We start from the raw sequence: 19,171 nt of genomic DNA on the forward strand, positions 1-19,171 counted from the left end.
CAGACAGATGACTAGAAGGTGACTAAGCCTGGAGACTCATTGTTTGCTATCACATGAGTTTCCTCATCGCTTTTTCCACCCCATGTCATGTGTCAGTAACAGCATGTGGTCAGTCGCTCGATCCTAAACCCTGTCAGAGTGCACTACACACAGGAAGGTCCCCCACAATGCATTAGTCAGAGCCTCAGTTTCTCATCCCGAGAGATGAACTTCCTCCTCAGCCATCTCTCAGCTGTGTTCTTTACAGCTCCTACCTCTGTTCCTAGTACAGCACCCAGGTGGCCAGGGGGTTTGGGCGTAGGTAACACACAGGAACACAGACCGGATGGCCCCCTTTTTGACCCTAATGTGTAAGCACCGGTTAATACAATTTTACAGACAGAACCATCTTCCTGAAACAGCCATTCCACATCATAGATGTATTTTATTCCACATACGCAAGAGTTCATTAAAAAAAAGCAATTTTACATAGATCAGTATTCACAAAAGGAACTCCAAGAGTTAGTCAGTCCTTGGTTTCAGTTGGCATTCCTCAACCACTGATATTAGCAGAGCTGTCTCTAAGTATCAAGAGTGCTAGAGAAGAAAAAAGTTGTTGAAAATAATCACGGACGTCATGCCAGTAGCTTTAGCTCCTGCTTGTTTTGTTAATAAAAGAAAAGAAGCCCTTGGGAGAGTAGATGCAGTTTTGGTAGGAAGTTCCCATATTTACAGGTTCCTAAAATAGCCCCTGTCATGTTCCACTCTCAGTATATCAGTGTCCTGTCCGAGGCAGGGGGCCCACACAAGTTTCCCACGTGTCATAGACCAATGTCATGACAAGCCGAGAGAGACGGAGAAAAACAAAAATGGGAACAGTGGGGGAATATGGAGGAGTAAAGAATGTAAAATACAGTCATTGAAAGAGATGCAGCTCAGAATATCTGGAGCCGGAGAGAGACCGGCGTGAGAGCAGTTCAGATGAAGAGAGGATGATTGACTGAATGGAAATGAGATGTGGATGGGTGAAAGAAAAAGACAGGGCCCAGATGGACGGAAGCCCACAGCAGGGACGGAGGTTTCAGAGGTGGACGGCGTGTCTGTGAGACCGACCTTCTCGTTTCCTCCCCTCGAATCAAACGGACGGTTACGTAACACGATGTTCAGCCAGGGCACCGCCTTACTCTTTCATCTGGGACGAGGAGGGCAAAGCAGTGCGGTGCTTTGACACGCAAGAATTGGGGCGCTGTAAAATGCGACGTGATTCCCTTCGGCATAGCCCTATATTTACTTCCTTAGCTCCTAAACAACATCTTGCACATGACCTCATCGTGGGATATTTTAATTGGCTCCTGGCCCTTCCTGACAGCTGCCTTTGATGTGTGGAACGCAGCCACTCTATCGAGAGAGACACATTCCAGTGATTTGCAGCGACAGCACACGTCTCTTCTATAAGGTGTAATTTACAGTCAAAGCATCCCTGACATCACGTTGGAGAACGCCACCAAATATAATAAATGACCTGTGAATCAATCCACCCCCGTCTCTGGGTAACATGACAATTCAATACAGATATCAGTAGATCTTTGCTCAACAAAGGACCATGGATCATGCTTCTATAAAAATAAGCTTCTACTGTTTTTTCTTCAGAAGAAAAAAGTTTTTATTTTAGTCTTTATTTTCATGCAATTCCCTTTACAATGCTGTTTGTGTTGAGGTGGGCCTATGCATGAGGCCGCCAAAACAAGCACATTTGAATCATAGGAAAACAGAGGGAGCCTGGCCTTGGGCCTGCTGCTGAGATCAACCCTGCTTCCTGATGCAGCTTCAGCCTGTTCACATGGATACTGTGCAATGGCCACCGTTCCTTGTTTCAATGTCCCTCATGGTGTCGTTAGCATACCTCTTTTTAGTCGTCACCTACCTATATTACTTTTGCCTTGGAAGACAGGGTCATTTGTTGACATTTGGACAAAGGATGTTAACTGGAGTGCCTTTCGAAGGAATGACAAGGAAAGTAGACGAACAGCGTTTCTGTCTGACCCAAAGTGGCTGTACTATTCTATTCATTTGAAACAGAGATGAAGTGTCACGTCTGCTGAACTCTGTGGAGAAGAGTATCAGGGCAAGGTGCAGCAGCAGTGAGTAAGAGAGGGACACCTGTGTTTGCTGAAGTGGGGTAGAGAAGCACACCTCACAGCTGGTGCACCAACAATGGCTACTCTCCCTCTGGGTATGTGTACCAGAGCCTGATCTTTACCCACCCAGGAGTGCTGCCGACCGGAACATACCTTTTGCCTCAGGGCCCCTTCAGTTTATTAGAGTGCTAGCGAGCAGTTGTTCATTGTTGACATCTTTTTCCATGCTGTGGAAAGTAGGGGACGGAAAGATGGCTGGGCATTTGCTGCAGCCAACGACCTGGGAGCTGGATGGAGAGAGACGGGAGTTTTCCCCTGAAACCTACAGAACAGTGATTATCTTGTTGCAATTGTTATGAGTGTGAAAAGGGGAGGCCGTTGATGACAGTTGGTATTCAAAATTTGACCCGTTTAACCGGTAAGCCATGTCATCTCAATGGTGCCCTTATTTGGGAGATGCAACTGGATACTCTGACTTTGAAATCACCTTTAACGGTTCAAAGGAACAGAGCATTCTAACTGGACATGGCTCTCAGGGGCTTGGACTACTTTTGTGACAGTTGACGTGATTGTACAGTGCACCCACAGCTGTGGAATGGAAGATTTTATCTCCGCCTCAAAGAGTGTCGATTATGTGTCCTTCAGAGTGACACAACCTGAGGGAGAGTAGAGGCATGGTGGAAGTCAAGTCCGCTCTCCTTCTCTGTAAACCCGGATGCTTCTATCTGCAACAGAGGTGGAGATGTATTGTTCCCTATCAAGAAGTAATGCATTTATTTGTGCAGTTAAGCTGTGTCACTTTCAGTCACTTCTAATGGACATTGTTGGGAATCGGTGGTATTTGTGCCGACCTCAAGTTGATCTCTGCCACACAGTGACATGATATCAGTCTGACCTCTGACCTCTGTTGGCTGGGTCTATGTGGTCCCTCAGCCTCCTCCGTCTTCCCAGGCTAATCTAGAGCTGGACAGTCTCTGTGTCACCCACGTTTCCCTGAGAGGGGATGGAGAGGGGCCACTCGTACAAAAACATTCCAGAGGGAAAAACTGTCTTAGCCTTAATTCAGCCAGAGTCTCTGTGTATGTATATCAGTGGAATGGAAACAGAGTTTTAGAAGCAGAACCTGTGTACTGTACTGGGTCATAAGCTACAGTATATTATTCTATTTGACAGTCTGTGAGGGATGGAAGTTGGAACATAACACACAAAGAAAGGAGCAGTATACTCAGCACTGGCTGTGTGAAATGTATTGTTACCTTTGTAAACAGCACGTATCAGGCTTTTGTGCAATTCATTCAAACCATGTAGGGCAGTGACATGCTAATGGTCTTTAAAGTAAGATATTCTGGATGCCTTTGTGTCGCATAACAGGTTAGAAACATCCATGTATTGGAGGACTAATAACAGATGTACAGAAGTAGCTTACCTTACATTCTTCTCATTACATTGGCAGGTAAAAACTGTTCTTTTGTCATGCTGGGTGACAACCAAAGCCACCTGACGAATGACAGCCGTGTTTCTACACATTCTGTCCTGCCCCATCTGTTGTTTCTCACAATCATTTCACTTCATGGAAACATTATAATGTTCCATGCACTGTTAAGCTGTCCTTGCTTGTTTAGAAAGAGGCTTCAGTGTCCTTTTCCCACCTGTGGAGAGAATGGATTGTGTGTAATAATAGCCACCCTATTCTGCTCCTGTGGTATGTGGTCCCCCTTCCCCTCCTAGGCTTTGTTGGCCAGTTAGACCCCTGTGGTCAAGGTCAAGGTGGTCCATGGTCTTTGTTAAGGGAACGCCGCAGAATTCCACTTGGCAAGATGGGAATTGCACTTGCAAGTACTTCATGAGGAATGGGCCTATATTGGAAATTATTTTAGGATTCCTACAAGAAGTAACCTTGAAATCTCCCTGTCTTGGCATGGTTTTGTGTGTCTGTGATAATATCTCATACGGTAAGTTGAACATGTCAAGAAAGAATATCCTAACTGTAAACAAAGGGAGGTGTGTGCTTTCTGGTTGAAACCACCCAGGCTATATCTTTCAGACTGTGGAGCTGTCACATACCTGCATGTGTGTGTGTGTGTGTGTGTGTGTGGAGCTTTCACAGTCCGATTGTTCCACTATGAGTGATTTGCCGCTGAATGTGTTACTCAAGGAGCAGAAATGCTCAATCACATTCTGTCAAAGGAATGAGGTATGCATTGATTGCCCACAAGCGCAATGAGAGATGAGATCATTTGATCAAAGACATTAAATGGGAGCAACAAAAGTAGCCTAATGGATGAAAGTGGGAGAATTGGAAAAGCTAAAAGCCACAAAGCACATCTGCTCGGCAGCATTCCCCCAAAACCGCATTTCTCTTTTTCTACACAATATCTTAGAGCAGAGCAATTTCGAGGTCAAGATTCAGTAGCCTGCAGGCAGATTCTGAAAAACCAGAAAATGCTAGTGGAGCGATTTCCCGAACTGTGTCATAAATTCTAATGACGTTAGCTTAATTGGGATTTTGTTAACTACTAGATTCCTTGTTAAATATTTACCGCAAGTTACCCTCTGTGCTTTTTTAATGGGGGTACACCATGGCACTAGTCACAGCAACTGTTGTATAAAACATAGGACCTCTTGCAACTGAACGACTTCCTCTGTTCCAAAGGGCTTTCTCACTGACACACACATGGATATAAGCTAGTCATAAACACACAAACACATGAAGACCGAGCAAATCAACTTCCGCTGAACGATTGAACATGGCAATGGCGAGTCTAACTAATGCTGTAACAGAAAGCATTGTGACCAACTCCTGGTAAACACTTTGTTGCGTAGTGAGTCACAGATGGCCTTGAGGTTGCATGTTCCCTTAAAGCTCCCAGCCAGCAACATACACGCCGTCACCAACCAAGCCTTCGATGCCTGAAGTGAAATAGAGCTATGGTACTATTTAAAACGCTTTTAATGAAAACCCAAACAGCCCTCATTTCATGCTTTGAAAACGTTCTTCATGTTTTTTGGGCGGTTCTTTTCACCTATCGATGAAATATGGCTGAGACCTCACTTTGTATCGGCTCTTGACTAGCATGGTTGTTTCTAGGGAGCGCTACTAGGTTCAGGGCTTGTTTGACAGAACTTTGTGTGGACTCACAGTAAATATGACAAAAACATTGACACTCCTGCCCAGATGGTCCTCCTGGTTCCCTTGTGTCCTCATTTGGAGACTGGACACCACTAGCACCTGTGGTCAGAGTCTCTACAATGTGCCTCCAGTAAAAATACTCCAAAGGTGATGGATAGATGATGTCTTTGGAATGAGGTTTATGGTTTAAGGAGTATCATCCCCATAAGGAGAGAAAGATTGTCACTTGACTGGGAGGAGGGCCAGAAGAAGCAGGGAATGTTGTTTCACAGTCATGTGTATTTCCTGTTAGTCCGTCGGCGCGGCTTCCGTTTCTCATCCCGGAGAACACTGAGACAATAGGCGTCCGGGAGGAAGCCAGACCACTGTCCACACATCTGCTAAAATGGACTGCTACTTACCGCATTTATTTCACTGAGAATCATGGCTTCCACTGAAGAACAACATACTGTGACCTAGTCCGTCACCCCCCCCCCCCCTTGAATTGTGACCGACCACAAAACAATTCACCATGTCAAATTATGCCTTTGTAGATAGTAATTCCTTATTATAAACTATTTTGACTACTAGCACAAAAACAGTTCAGGTTTAACAAAGCTCACAATAACCCATCCCACCTGCCTGCTTACTTTCTGGTATGATTGCAGGGTCACCCCAGGTCAGGGCCCGACAGTTTATGCAATCCTGTGATTTAGATTAAACCAATGGAAGAAGCCAGGGACTTCCAAAAAGCAGAGTGCAGTGTGTCTGTCCTGTGTGTCTGGTGAGCTGTGGGATCCTTCATAATGGTTTCTTGTTCTGTTCTATGGGGCTGGATTATCTAGCAGGTCATCTAGCTCTTCTGAAGCATTTGTATCACTGTAGGCTTGAGCATCAATGTCTGATATGGGTGTAGCATCCTCATCTTCACTTCATGTGTAGTAAAATACCTAGGCGAAAAAGCTTGTGAAATGCAGGGATGTAACACAAAGAAATTCACAAAGAATCTATATACATTTTTAAGAAAGTTTTATTCACATACTGTAGAGAATATTTTATTAATCAAGTTTAGTTTTTGTCTAATACTCACCATTTGCCTGGTATCCATACCAAAGCTGTGTTTTCAATTTACCAAGGTCTGAGCCTGTTGAAGTGAATCCAAGCATGTGTTTTTCTGCACAAGATCACCACAACATTCAGTCTCATGATACAAAGATTTGACAAAATAAGGACAATCTGTGAACACTGAGCATGTGGCAATTCGTCCCCTTCAAATCAAGAGCAAATGCTGCAAGGTTGCTTTGATTGCACCCTGGTGGTCTGATGATTTTGAGAGGATTTCATTGAAGACAGGTTGCCATTAAATGGTACATTGACATATTGACTGGTTTTAATCTTTGTGAAGAACCTCTTTCGAATGTTGAAATGACCTTAAAGTTGCAAGAAGAGCTCCCGGGTCCTCTTGTCTCACTATCGTGAAGAGGAAATAAGTGAAACACTGTGATATGAATGAGTGTCTTTGTGCCAAACCCATGTGTCAGAGATGGCTGTTCTTCCTTGGAGAAGGTGGATCTCTGCTGTATGACTCACTCCAGCCATTAGATCAGTGGCTTTGGATGGCAGCCCTTCTCCAACACTCAGACCACCACATTCGAAAAACCTCCCAAACGGCCATCTGCTCAGCATTTCTCCAGAGCCTCTCGATCTTTAAAGGGGGAATTAAAATACTGCAAATAAAACACTTTGCAGTCCAAGGACCAGTCACTCTCTCTCTCTCTACCGCATGGCAGCCGTCTGCAGAGCTGCAGGCCAACTTTCCTTTTGCAAACCAGGCGGTGACTGACTGTGTCCTCCTGAAAACAGCATACTCTTCTTCTCTCCACGTCCGAATGAGATGCATCTTGGACATCTAGCTACCAGAAAAGAGGGCAGCAAACCACTGTATCTCGTCGGTAATGAGCCTCTTTTGTTTGACATCCAAAGAGACGCAACTTTAGTTAGCTGTGTCCTTCACCTACTTTTGGGGTTTATGTGCAGAGCCAGCAACCGTAAAACTGTCTTTGGGTCAGAAACATCTCAGAGGCTTGTTTATTTCCATGACAACAGTTAGACTGACAGTTCTGTGTCAGCAGGGGCCAAGAGTCAAAGGCAGGAGTGATATATACAGTACGTCGTTTGAAAATATGACTTGGTGTCTGAAATATGGCAGGAGAAGGGGAGGAGAGGAGAAACACCAATGACACTCTCTAAACCAAGGTTTTTTGTTGAACATTACAGTGTCAGTGGTCAGGATGGATGGGATTTTACTCTCCAGGAAGCACACAGGTGTTATCAACAGAGGATGGCTTTCTCCCTTTGGAAGATTCCACTACTATTGGAATGACAGATTTAGGCAGGGTTACAAAACGCTAGAATGTTGACTGGTACCAGGAAGAGGGACCATATCTCCCCGATATTGGCCTCTCTTCACTGGTTACCAGTCAAATACAGAATTGATTTTAAGGTGTTGTTACTTGCTTTGAAAGCTGTACATGGATTGGCTCCATTGTATATTTTAGATCTCCTTAGTTGTATCACACTTCCAGGCCCCTTAGATCATCAAACCAGTTCCTTTTAGCCATTCCACAGACTTGGATGAAAACAAAAGGTGATCGTGTCTTTTCAGCTGTGGCTCCTAGTCTGTGGAATAAACTGTCCATTTCTATCAGGTCATCCCCCATCACAGAGACATTTAAGTCGTAGTTTTATTCTTTGGCTTTCGAGTCAGTTTAGGGTCACTCGTGCTTAATTGTTTTGTTTGTCTGTTGTTTCTATTTCTTGTTGTTTGCCTTATTTGATAACTTTGTACAGCACTTAGGTCGGCGTTGGCAAGTTTTTAAATGTGCTTTATAAATAAACTGACTTGACTTGACACTGCATAGCAAGCCTAATGTGTGCGATGAACTGAGAACTCGCAGAAGAGCCAACTGTTCTCCTCAAATAGAGGGTCACCTCCTGCCTATAATCTGTGCTTCACACACCCTGCCGAAGCCTGTCTTAATTGAAGGAGCAGAGGAGAGAATGGACGCTTAATCACTTTGGGGATGAAAGCAACCACAGTGTCATTAGGCTTTCCTTTACACCACACAGTCCGTGCTCATGCTATCAGGCCGACGTCAGAGGGAAAAGGAGAGCACTTGTTACCGTGGCACTGCTAGTGTTTACATGGCGTGCTTGATTGCGACCTCCATCATTGCCCTCACGCTCACTTCCTGTGTTAATCCCCTTCGACATGGCAGCTCTTTCTTTCCGAGCCAATGACAAGGGTGTGGAGGAATTCTACTTCTGCTTGAGTTGCACCCCACAAACACTATTCTCTGAAGACTCATAAGGGCCGTCATTTCCTACTAACACAAACAACATTGAACAGAAGGAAACAAAACGGTTTTGTTCGTTGAGTTATATTTAGCAAGGCACTCCTACAACCCAACACCAGTCTCTCACAGGACTAATCTGACTGGGATCAAACATGACCTTATAGACAGTAAGGGCAGTTTGAATCCCACCCATGAGAGATAGCTCCCTTCGGTGGAGTGAAGGATGTGCACCATGAATAGCAATTAATTGGAGTGCAAGGTTCCATGGATGAAAAAATCAATTAAATCATGTCCCATCCAGCCATATGAAAATAATTAATTTAGAACATTTTTCCAATTAAATTCACTCCCCTTCACTTCTCCCGAGTCACGTCAGCACCAAACATTGATGTTCCATCCCCACGCATCCACACTGCTCAGGGTCTAGCCTCCGCTTGCCCTTCTCATAATCTCCTGGTAATCTCTGACCATCCCTGTGCTTTGCCCATCTGAGGGCAGTTCCGGGCTGTGGCTATGACAGCACCCCAGGCTTATCTGGCTCCACATCCAGACATCCAGTCAGAAAGACAGGAGACAAGGCCTTCCTGTCATCACTAGTATTACAGACATCCAACCAGCCTCCCACAAAGCTCCCAGCCCTACTGCCTTCCAGCCCAACCTCCCAGCCCCCCAGTCCAGTCAACCTGGGCTCCTCAGAGACCAGCAGGGTTCAGAAGGCAGGAAACAGCTTGAGAGAAGCCCAGCGGTCAAGGCTGTGTGGAAGAAGACAGGGGAGACTGTGGGAGGATGGGTGGGTGGAAAAGATGGGATTTCCTCACAAATTGTTTGGACTCTTTTCAATAGTAGGCATTTTGGGATGATTTCACTATGCACATCGAAGTAGATTGATCATGTTAATTAGCAAACAATTAGATGTATTTTTATAAACTGCTTTTGGTTCATGAGTTGTGTTGTAGTCACTGGTCTGCTCTGGAATCATACCTTGTGAGGAGAACAGGGTGTTTCCCTTCAAGGGGGATATTCTTGGGGCAGGAAGATCACGTCATGCAACAATGAACAAAGCTAGCATTTTGATGTTATCAGATTCAAAAAAGTATTTCAGACTGTAATGGTTTTTAGTGGACATTATTACATATACTTAGACATTCAAGCACAGTAGAAACTGATTGCCATGGTGGTTTGGTGTATTTCACTAGGGCCTTTATGTAGCCTATTGATAGATTTATTTTATTGAGACTATCCCATGACAGAAATAGGAAAGCATACAGACAATTAGACATGGGTATCAGCAGATGGAGTCAGTCCTGTGTGCCAGTTGAGAGGGAGCGACGCATACTGTGTCTTTAAAGTCGTGCTGTAGTGAGACTACTACAGGAGGGGAGGGGGGCTGCTGCGCGCTGGTTAACGAAATACTGGGAGACTGCCTGTCCGTAGCAGCTCCGGCCAAGATAAGAGGAGCATGTCCACGCTTGAGTTTGAAGATATGGTGCCGTTCAAACGGTTCTAACATACTTAGACTGGAAAGCTCATCTGTAGCAACGCATTGCACCGCTTTAATACGTGTATAAATGGATGGACATCGAAATATTGCATTCAAAATTCACTTGTCAACCGGTGAGACAAATTACTGGAAATAATGGGGAACACGACACCTAAACCTCTGATAGGTAAGATTTTACACATTCATGAGGTCAACACTATTGCATTATACTTATAGCCTTTATCAATCAATATTTGTGACCGTATTAAGTCGTCAGGTTGCGTTAAATCTGTGTTGATAAATATGGCATGTCCTAAATTTTGCGACTTGCTTCACTGTACACGCTTGGCATTGGCTCCCTTGACAACTGTCTTGACTAGCTGCAGAGATGCGCGCTACTGCGTGGGAGAGATTCCCAAGTAGCTCTTGGAAATAAAAGGTGTAGCCGATTCTTTTTAATTGCCCAATTAGATTTCATATCCTGATACATTTGTTTATGGTTAGGTTAAAATCATGTGTGCCAACGCCTTATTGATCTGATCATAAAGCATGTCTGTTTCAATATTTATGGTGTTTATAATCCCAACCTTAAAACTTAATTTACTTAATGTGACAGTTAAAATACTTTCATGTCATAAATTTATAATCACGTCCTCTTTGTAATTTCACTACAATGACATCAAATGGGTTTGATAAAATTGGGCTTTATGGCAGGACCTTTCTTACCAGTACAAAGTCTTACTTTTTATAGATGACCAGTACAAATATTTTTAACTGCCCACTTTTTTCAGTTAATACTTAGTCACATGTTTTCAGGTCACAATGTTTCCCTAAAACAGATTTTCCACCTCCACAGAGCAGATTTCTTGCCTTGCATTTATACATCTTGGTATTCAAAACAGCCATTTGATTCCTCATTGTCCGTGGCTTCACTCAGATTAGTCAGTTCCAGTCTTATTGAGATGGTGCGAGCCACCATGCCATTCACAGCTTGATGGTCCAACCTGCACAGGTAGTCTGATAGACACTGTCACAGGAGCCAGCAGTGAGTTTAGAGGGGCAACAGTTAGCCAGAGACGTGTGGGCATCTGAGAAGTACAGCACAGTTCAGCCCTGAGTCCAAGAGAGGTTTTTGACCGCCTCTTCGTTCTCTGATACTCAGTCTAAATGGGTTCAAACACACGCCAGGTGGTTATCAAGAGCTGGGCCCTACAGACAGAGAGCAAAACACAAACACACTTCAATGCCACACTTCAGTCGTTGACAGCAAGGAACAGGGGAGACTGTGTTTGGCCATCCTGATGTGAGGTCATTGTCAAAGTGGTGTTTATATGAGCCTACACGTCCCTCAAACTTGACCGAGACATTTTAAACTTGTGGTCAATGAGCTGGTCAATGAGCCAGGCGGAGTTAAGGCAAAGTCATCAGATCTGAAATTTTACGACCTTCCCAGAGAAAATCCAGGAGCACAGCACCATAGCAACACCGACAAAGCACTAAACTGCCAGTGACATCTGATATGGTTTGCTGTGAAAGCATTGAAGGGAGGGGACAGCATGCCGGTGTGCTCGATATATAATCCATTTATCATGGTCAAGCCAGCATCTCTATGTGAGGTACATGTCTTAGGTATCTGAAGTAGCTTAGCCAGCTGACCTGCAGGTCTTGGCTGCTGTTTCTGCTTGATGCAGTGCTCTCGGGTGTTCTCCTGCTTCCAGGATCTCCAGAAAGCGGAGCTCCCTCCACATTCAGTGTGTTTTGTTCATGTCACATAAACCCAATATTTTCTATCGCAAAGCACTTTGGATGATTAATCTCATCATGATTTCTTTCATGGGGACCACCAGAGGGGTGCAGCCGTGCATGCTACCACATTCGGTCTCTAAAAATAAACTAATCACATGTGTGAGAGCCATTCTGGGGAAAAGGAGGAGGAGGAGGAAGAGGAGGCCAATCTTTTGACATTAATGGCCCCCAAGCCTCTGTTAGACTGTGATTCCTAACCAAATCTCCAATGAGCTGCCTCAGCTGCCCTCTGCCTCCTGTCTCCCTCTATCTCTATCCTTCCACGCTTCTGTCTCTCCTCCTGTCTCTACCCTCCCCCCCCCCCTCTCTCTCTCTCTCTCTCTCTCTCTCTCTCTCTCTCTCTCTCTCTCTCTCTCTCTCTCTCTCTCTCTCTTTCCTCTCCTCCTATCTGTCTGTCCCTCACCCTTTCTATTCCTCCCCTTCTTTTCAATCCCCCTCTCCCATCTCCAAGAGTGCGATAAGAAAACAGCGCAATTCACTCTAGCAGACACTTAGATTAGACAGTTGGCTGAGTTTAACACTGTGTCTTTGGGTGAGGTCATTTGGGCTTGGCAGTTACTGTGTGACCAGGCTCCTGTACTCCTGAGCTGCCTAGAACAGGCTTGCATTGGTTTCTTAATTCATCCAATAATCATCCGTTTAAAGGGCTGGTTTAAACTAGTTGTGCACTGAGCTTCTGGCTTTCTGAAAAACAGGAGGAACACATGACTTGATGTCAGTAAGACCACTGAACAGTAGGATGTATACATGAAGCCAGAGATGGTTCATGTATGAGGCACATTTGCATAGCCATGCCACTGGCTGATTACATATGGAGAGTAAATGCTTTCACGCCTAGACAGATTTGAAGCTGTACTATATATAGCGTGATGAAAGCTATACCGTAAATCTAAGACTCTTCGGGGCTTTGTTTTTGAAAAACAAAGGTAGACATGGACGGATGAATACAAGACATATCTAAAGCTGACAATGACCCCATCTGTCAGCCCTCCATTAGCGGTGTGGCCATGCCCTTCTTCTAATAATGGAAACCAAGTAGTTATATCAGTCTGCTCTTCTCTCTGATGTGACACCGATCACTTCAAGCTGCCTGAGTGCCCCTGTCAGGGAGGTAGTTGAGTAGGAGACATACAGCTAGCTAGGTCTATACCGTCTGGTTCTGTTTGCCAGCTCTCCAGTAAGCTAGCTTGCCGCCCCCACGGCTGTGCCTTGACAGTAGCTGCAGAGTTTGTTACACGTCACAGTGCAACCCCATAGGGGGAGAGGGGCCGGGCAGAGATCGGCAGAGATCTTACAGATGTTCACCACAACCTCCTACTTCAAAACGTAATTATGGATAATGTCCTATATGGGAAATGTGCTGTGGTACATTTCACTGAGTGATTCTCCTAATGTAGATTAGAGTGAATATGCACATAGTTAATGTGAATTCATTCTCTAAACAAATGATAGCCAAGGGGCCAGAGGGAGGGATGTCGCCTCAGAGCTCTTCTTGGGATAAGATAGGCTGCTCCAGCTCTTTGGAGCGCTGGCTGTCTTCAGACCCTAGGAAAACAATTACCTTCTTTATCGACTTTTTAATATTCTCTGACTGTAAACCAGCAGCAATGGCTGGAGGAACAAATTCAATCAGATCTTTGTCTGTCCGACTCGTAAATCTTAGAGCTAGAGTCATCATTGATCTGTGTGTAGACCCATAGCCTTCCTGTCTCAGCCTGGTTCTGGGCAGAGAAGATGGCTCTAAGGCCTGGTCGGATTGGATCAAAGACAGAGTTCTAGGAGGCTGTGATAACCAGTAAATATTGCTCCTCTGTAGAACCATTGTCACCCTATCAGCTCATCATCTAAACATAGCTCTGGAAACAGATGAAAAAGGCTATTTAGAATGTGTTTGTGCTGATGGCTCGGAGTGTGCAGGAGCCATTAATGTGTGGGGACATAACACTAAGTTTCTGTACAGTAAATATAGGTTACAGTCTAAAATAGGCTATTAGGTACAATCTGACTGTAGATGGATGGCCTTATAGTGTCACTGCGGGAAAGGAAGTGTCAGGGACTGTGGCTTGTACTGCATTCCTAACCTCTGGCCTCCACACCAACACTCAGCCCCACAGCTAATGCTGGCTGTTGACTCTGCTCGATTAAGAACAGCTGCTATCAGTCATATTCCCATCCTGACATCTCAGTCCCCCAAAAAAGCTATTTGGAAACTGCTTGAATGGACAATGGCATAATCTTAGTTTTATTTTTAGTACAAATTACCTCACTCCAAGTTTTTTTCTTTTAATGAATTTAGTCATTTTTTAATCAATGATGAGTAAACTATTCATTATTACTTCTTTCAGTTTTGTAGCCCAAACAATCAATCAATCACTCTGCCCTAATGTGCCCCAGCAGATGGGACTCTGCAGCCCCGCCCGGTAGTGAGCAGGCAGTACTACACCCTCCCTAATGGAGGTGCAGGTGTGGAGAGACGAACGTCGGCCCCCCCGACCAGCCTCAGCCTGGAGTCGCCCCGCTTCCATCCCCACTCCAAGGGCAAGAACATCCGCCTGGACGGCCAGTTGCGACGCGCCACTCGTAAAAACAGCTTCTGCAATGGCATCACCTTCAGCCAGAGACCTGTTCGCCTCTACGAGAAGGTAAGGGTATCAAGCTGAGGTGAAGCTGCTGTTATCATGTCATGGTCACGCTAAGATTCAGCCACACTCAAAAAGTATTCAATTATCTTCCATCCAACTGATTTGAATAATTCCAACATGCTACCAAAGCAAAAAACAAAACATTTAGCTTCAGTTGGCATAGGTAGAATCAGTTCCATTAACATTCATCACATATTGTCTGATGAGTTTACCGTGATGATGCAGCTGCCCCGTGTCACCTGACCTCTCCCCTCAGGTGCGTCTGCGTCTGTCTGGCGTCCACACGGGCTGGAGCGGAGCGCTGCGCTTCGGCTTCACCAGTTTGGACCCTGGCGAGCTGGCCTCGGCAGACATCCCCAAGTACGCGTGTCCGGACCTGGTGACGCGACCGGGCTACTGGGCCAAGGCCCTGCCTGAGAGGCTGGCTCTCAGGGACAATGTGCTAGCCTTCTGGGTGGACCGCCACGGACGGGTCTTCTACAGCATCAACGAGGGCGAGCCAATCCTGTTCCACTGTGGCCTCAGTATTGGCTGCCCCCTCTGGACCATCATCGACATCTACGGCATCACCCAGGAGGTCACGTTGCTAGGTGAGCTAGCGACATGCGCCAAGGTCACACTGCTGGTTGTACTGAGAAGATACTGGTTCAAACATGCTGTAGGATGCAGGTTTTGACATGCAAAATATACATGCAGCTCCGTGAGGCGTCGATAGCTGTGGGAGTTTGTGTGTAAAGTGACTCAATGAGTTGTAGACAGTTGTACATGTAGACATCGTTAGTCAGCCGTTTGAATCCTCATATCATTGTCAGGGCGTAGGACCTTATGCTCAGTCCAAAATATTTCAAACTTGATTAACCTTAAGGAAGGGCTGATGTTTGAGGACTAAGCATTAGGGAGTGGGGCTCAGTATCTGGTCTAGTGTTTACAACCGTCCTGAGATACAGCGATGCTGCTGGCTAGTAAATCGACCTGCTCTCCAAGACTGAGACACAACATGGGGAGATACTAGGAGAACTAGGAACCAGGCCATAGACGTCAACCAGTAGCCCCCTACCCCCGGCCCCTCTCTCTTACTTTCTCACTCTGTCTTTCCCCTCTCTCACTACGCTCTCCCTACTCTCTCTCCGTCTCTCTACGCTAGTGTTTATCTTCAGGCTGACAGGAGCTATGGCCATGTTTGGTAAAGGCGTGTGATCCCCAGAGCTCTGGTGAGCGGCCAGAGCGCTCCACTGCTCCAGCTTCACTGCAAACAGTCATGAGCAGCAGCGTCTCCAGCCAAGACGGCCTCTTAGTCCCTGACTTGTCTACACCAAGCCATAACATAGGGGGGAATTAAGGCATACTTAGAATTCTATTCTAAAACTGGTTGTTCCCATCCTTGATTGTGATTGGCTATATCGCGTTCCATGCCGTTGTAAAATCCAGTATAACCTCACAGGTTGTCCTCATAACATTCTTTAACATTCCATATTACTGCGCATCGAATATTTCAAATTGAAAAAGACGGCAAAGATGTCCATCTGGCTGTTGCGTGGCAACAATTTATGTAGGAACTATACTTTGCAGTAGCGGAAGAATTACGGTTTATTATTAAACTATTTTGTTTCTAATTGTTTTTATTGATGAAACCATATCAAATATTTGTAGTAACAATTTTAGAAAAGCAATAAGCCCCGCAAGTCCGTGGTTTAATAATAAAACACAACACTTAAAATAAACCGGTTGTGAGGTTGTGGAGAGTTGGAGTGCGCTGCTAGTTTGGTAAATAACAAACAAAAGAAAATATATTTGGGGTTTGAAGCTGACACACACACATTGAAGCTTCCCTGAATGGAGCCCCTGTCTGACCCTCTGTCTTGCCCCTCCACAGAGAGCACGTTTGCAGAGAGTGTGGGCTCCAGCTGCCTCAGCGCGGCACGTCTGAGTGCCTACCTGCCCCAGAGCAGCCACGACTCAGCCAACTACAGCAACAACCAGCTAGAGAACAACCAGGCCGCCGCCGCCAAGATGGCTGCCACCCTCCAACTCAACAACTGCAGCCAGCTTATTCCTTGCTGTTCCACTACCTCCACCTCCTCCTCCACTCCCACCTCCTCCACCTCCGCCTTCTCTGCCCCCAGGGTGGTCCGGGGCCTGCCCTCCCCTCTGGACAACGACCTGCACTTTCACCCTGTCCGTGGGCCTGACGTCATCCTTTCCGCCGACCGTTCGGCCGCCTGCATCCACTTTCTGGACAGCAGCAGGACCCTGGTGTTCAGCGACCGGCCGCTGCATGTGGGTGAGACTCTGTACGTGGAGGTGGGCCACCTGGGCCTGCCCTACTTTGGTGCGCTGCTTTTTGGGGTTACCTCCTGTGACCCAGGGAGCCTGCACGCTGGAGAGCTGCCAGCCGACCCAGAGGTCCTACTGGACCGTAAGGAGTACTGGGTGGTGTACCGGGGCTTCCCCATGCCCTGCTCCGGGGACGTGCTGAGCTTCAGCCTGCTGCCCAGTGGAGAGGTGCACCACGGGGTGAACGGAGCGGCCCGCGGCAGGCTGTTGTGTGTGGACTCCTCTCAGGTCCTCTGGGCCTTCTTCACCCTGCATGGAGCTGTAAACAGACTCAGGATACTGGGTGAGACAACCTATTGTTCACTCTGGGTTGGTGTTTAAAACTGTTAACGACCGCGAAGGATGAGCTTGACATAAAAAAATGAGAAACTGGGTTCTGAGTGGTGTTTGCTCATGTGACAAGTGAAGAATTATTGTCTGGACAGTAGAAAATGTTGTAATATTTTTTTCATATCCTTTGTTTAACTTCTTTGCTGTTCAATCAATGATCCTCAGACTTCCAATATAATTTCACACTTTTCACAAATACTGTGTTAGCCGGCTACGGCACCGAAACGTTAGCACACAGGTGAGCAGGATTTATACATATGACTGCGTGTAACTAATTCCACTACACTAGAGTACAAGCTACAGACTGTGCTAGTTTATCTTGTCAATCAATAAGGGCACAGGACAAGCACTGCAGGACAAACAACAAAACATATATTTGGAGCTCAGAGTTGTAACGTCTAAATGTTGTTGTCCCCCCCCCCTCTGTGGTAGCAACAGTTGACCACAATCACATTCCCTGCTTGTCCATGTTTCAACAGCTCATCCTGTTTCGTTAGGTTTTCCCAGACCTGAAGGAATGCTGTGGCATAGTCAATCCCCTCGGCCCCTCTGGTTTATTTTTGGTTGTGACTTAGCTGACCTATCCCAGCTCTCCCACAAGTCCCTATGGAAGCCTGACGCTTTGTTGAATTACAGCCCAGTGGGAGCTTGTCAGTGACGTCAACATAACTAAGGAATAGTCACTTAAAAATGTATATAAAATTGGTACTGTCCAATTTGACAGAACATGAGCACCACACCAAATCCCCAATTCTCTTTTTGCTACGACTAATCAGAGGGACAAGATGAGATGTTGAATTTTTGATTGGATAGTATTCTCATTCTAAATCTACAAAAATAACTGTCAAATGTGTGTTTGATTGGAGTGTCTGTGCTTGTCTTTACTACAGGCACTATGCAGTCCAGCCCCGCCTCCTTGTCCCCCGGCAGCTCCCAGAGCAGCAGCACAGATGACAGTGACTCTGACCTGGCCTTCAGCGTCAACCGATCGTCCTCTGCCTCAGAGTCCTCCCTGGGTACATGACCAACCCTCACCTCACTCACACACATCCTCCACCCTAACTCCCACGCAGCATGCTCACACTACCTCTATTCCAACCCTACCCTCTAACTACTCACACACACACCTCTCATCACATTGTTTCCGGTCCATTATGTGTAATCATTTGAATAATGTCACACTGTATTCATTGCTAGCTCTTTCCTATAGGAATAAAAAGTATTGAAAAAAAATATATTTCCCCATTGCCCTTTAATATATCCTGTCTTGTGTCTGTCTCCCTCCTCAGTGACAGCCCCCAGCTCCCCCCTCAGTCCCCCCGTCTCTCCCACGCTCTCCGCTCCAGAGCTGCCTCCTGCTGGTAAGAACGGGGAGTGCACCGTGTGTTTCGACCAGGAGGTGGACACGGTCATCTACACCTGCGGACACATGTGTCTATGTAACGACTGCGGGCTGAAGCTGAAGAGACAGATCAACGCCTGCTGCCCCATCTGCCGGAGGCCCATCAAGGACGTCATCAAGACGTATCGACCCTGATTGGAGCGGCATGCTCAGGGCTAAGGCCGGCCAGGGCCCAGGTGCTCGGTGTCTGCACCCGAAGGGCACGGGGTCTCTGGAACTGGAGGGACTCAATCCTAGCCCCGATGAGTTCATACCTGCCTGGCACTGAGCTTCCACCACCCTCAGCAAGCCCAGGACTCTGGCTGCTTGTGTTCAATTCCCTGAGACTACCCTTCTCAGACTATGTAGTGATAAAGCAGTGTCTCTGTCTAGTTCAGTTTCTATTTACAGCTAAGGCGAGGGCTGTTGTAGGGGCATGCCTCAATCAGCTCTGTCTGTCCCTTCTCTACATCTCCATCACATGCTCCAGTTGCCCTAGGTCCTTGTGGATGAAGAACAGTTTTTTGGGCTCTTTTGTGAATACTCATCTCCTTCTCATCCCAGATGTGTTCATCCTAACAACTTGGACTGCTGTATATCCATTTAGGACCCTTTC

At 46.1% G+C, this 19,171-nt stretch overlaps 1 protein-coding gene across 2 annotated transcripts; it reads left to right on the forward strand.

Annotated features, from left to right (window-relative positions):
- Positions 1–9,725: 9,725 nt before the first annotated feature.
- neurl1b (neuralized E3 ubiquitin protein ligase 1B) lies at positions 9,726–19,142 on the forward strand. 2 transcript variants are annotated; one of them, XM_047021485.1, is made up of 6 exons: positions 9,726–10,249; positions 14,263–14,510; positions 14,767–15,100; positions 16,384–17,127; positions 18,065–18,190; positions 18,464–19,142. In XM_047021485.1, exons 1-6 carry the CDS (start codon positions 10,219–10,221, stop codon positions 18,709–18,711), a joined length of 1,731 nt encoding a protein of 576 aa, XP_046877441.1. In that variant the 5' UTR covers positions 9,726–10,218; the 3' UTR covers positions 18,712–19,142. The 2 variants fall into 2 exon arrangements, with proteins under 2 accessions (XP_046877441.1, XP_046877450.1); XM_047021494.1 differs by having other exon boundaries at positions 14,266–14,510.
- Positions 19,143–19,171: the final 29 nt, after the last annotated feature.

The sequence above is a fragment of the Hypomesus transpacificus genome, chromosome 1 (assembly GCF_021917145.1).
Source record: "Hypomesus transpacificus isolate Combined female chromosome 1, fHypTra1, whole genome shotgun sequence".
NCBI classification, from domain to species: domain Eukaryota; kingdom Metazoa; phylum Chordata; class Actinopteri; order Osmeriformes; family Osmeridae; genus Hypomesus; species Hypomesus transpacificus.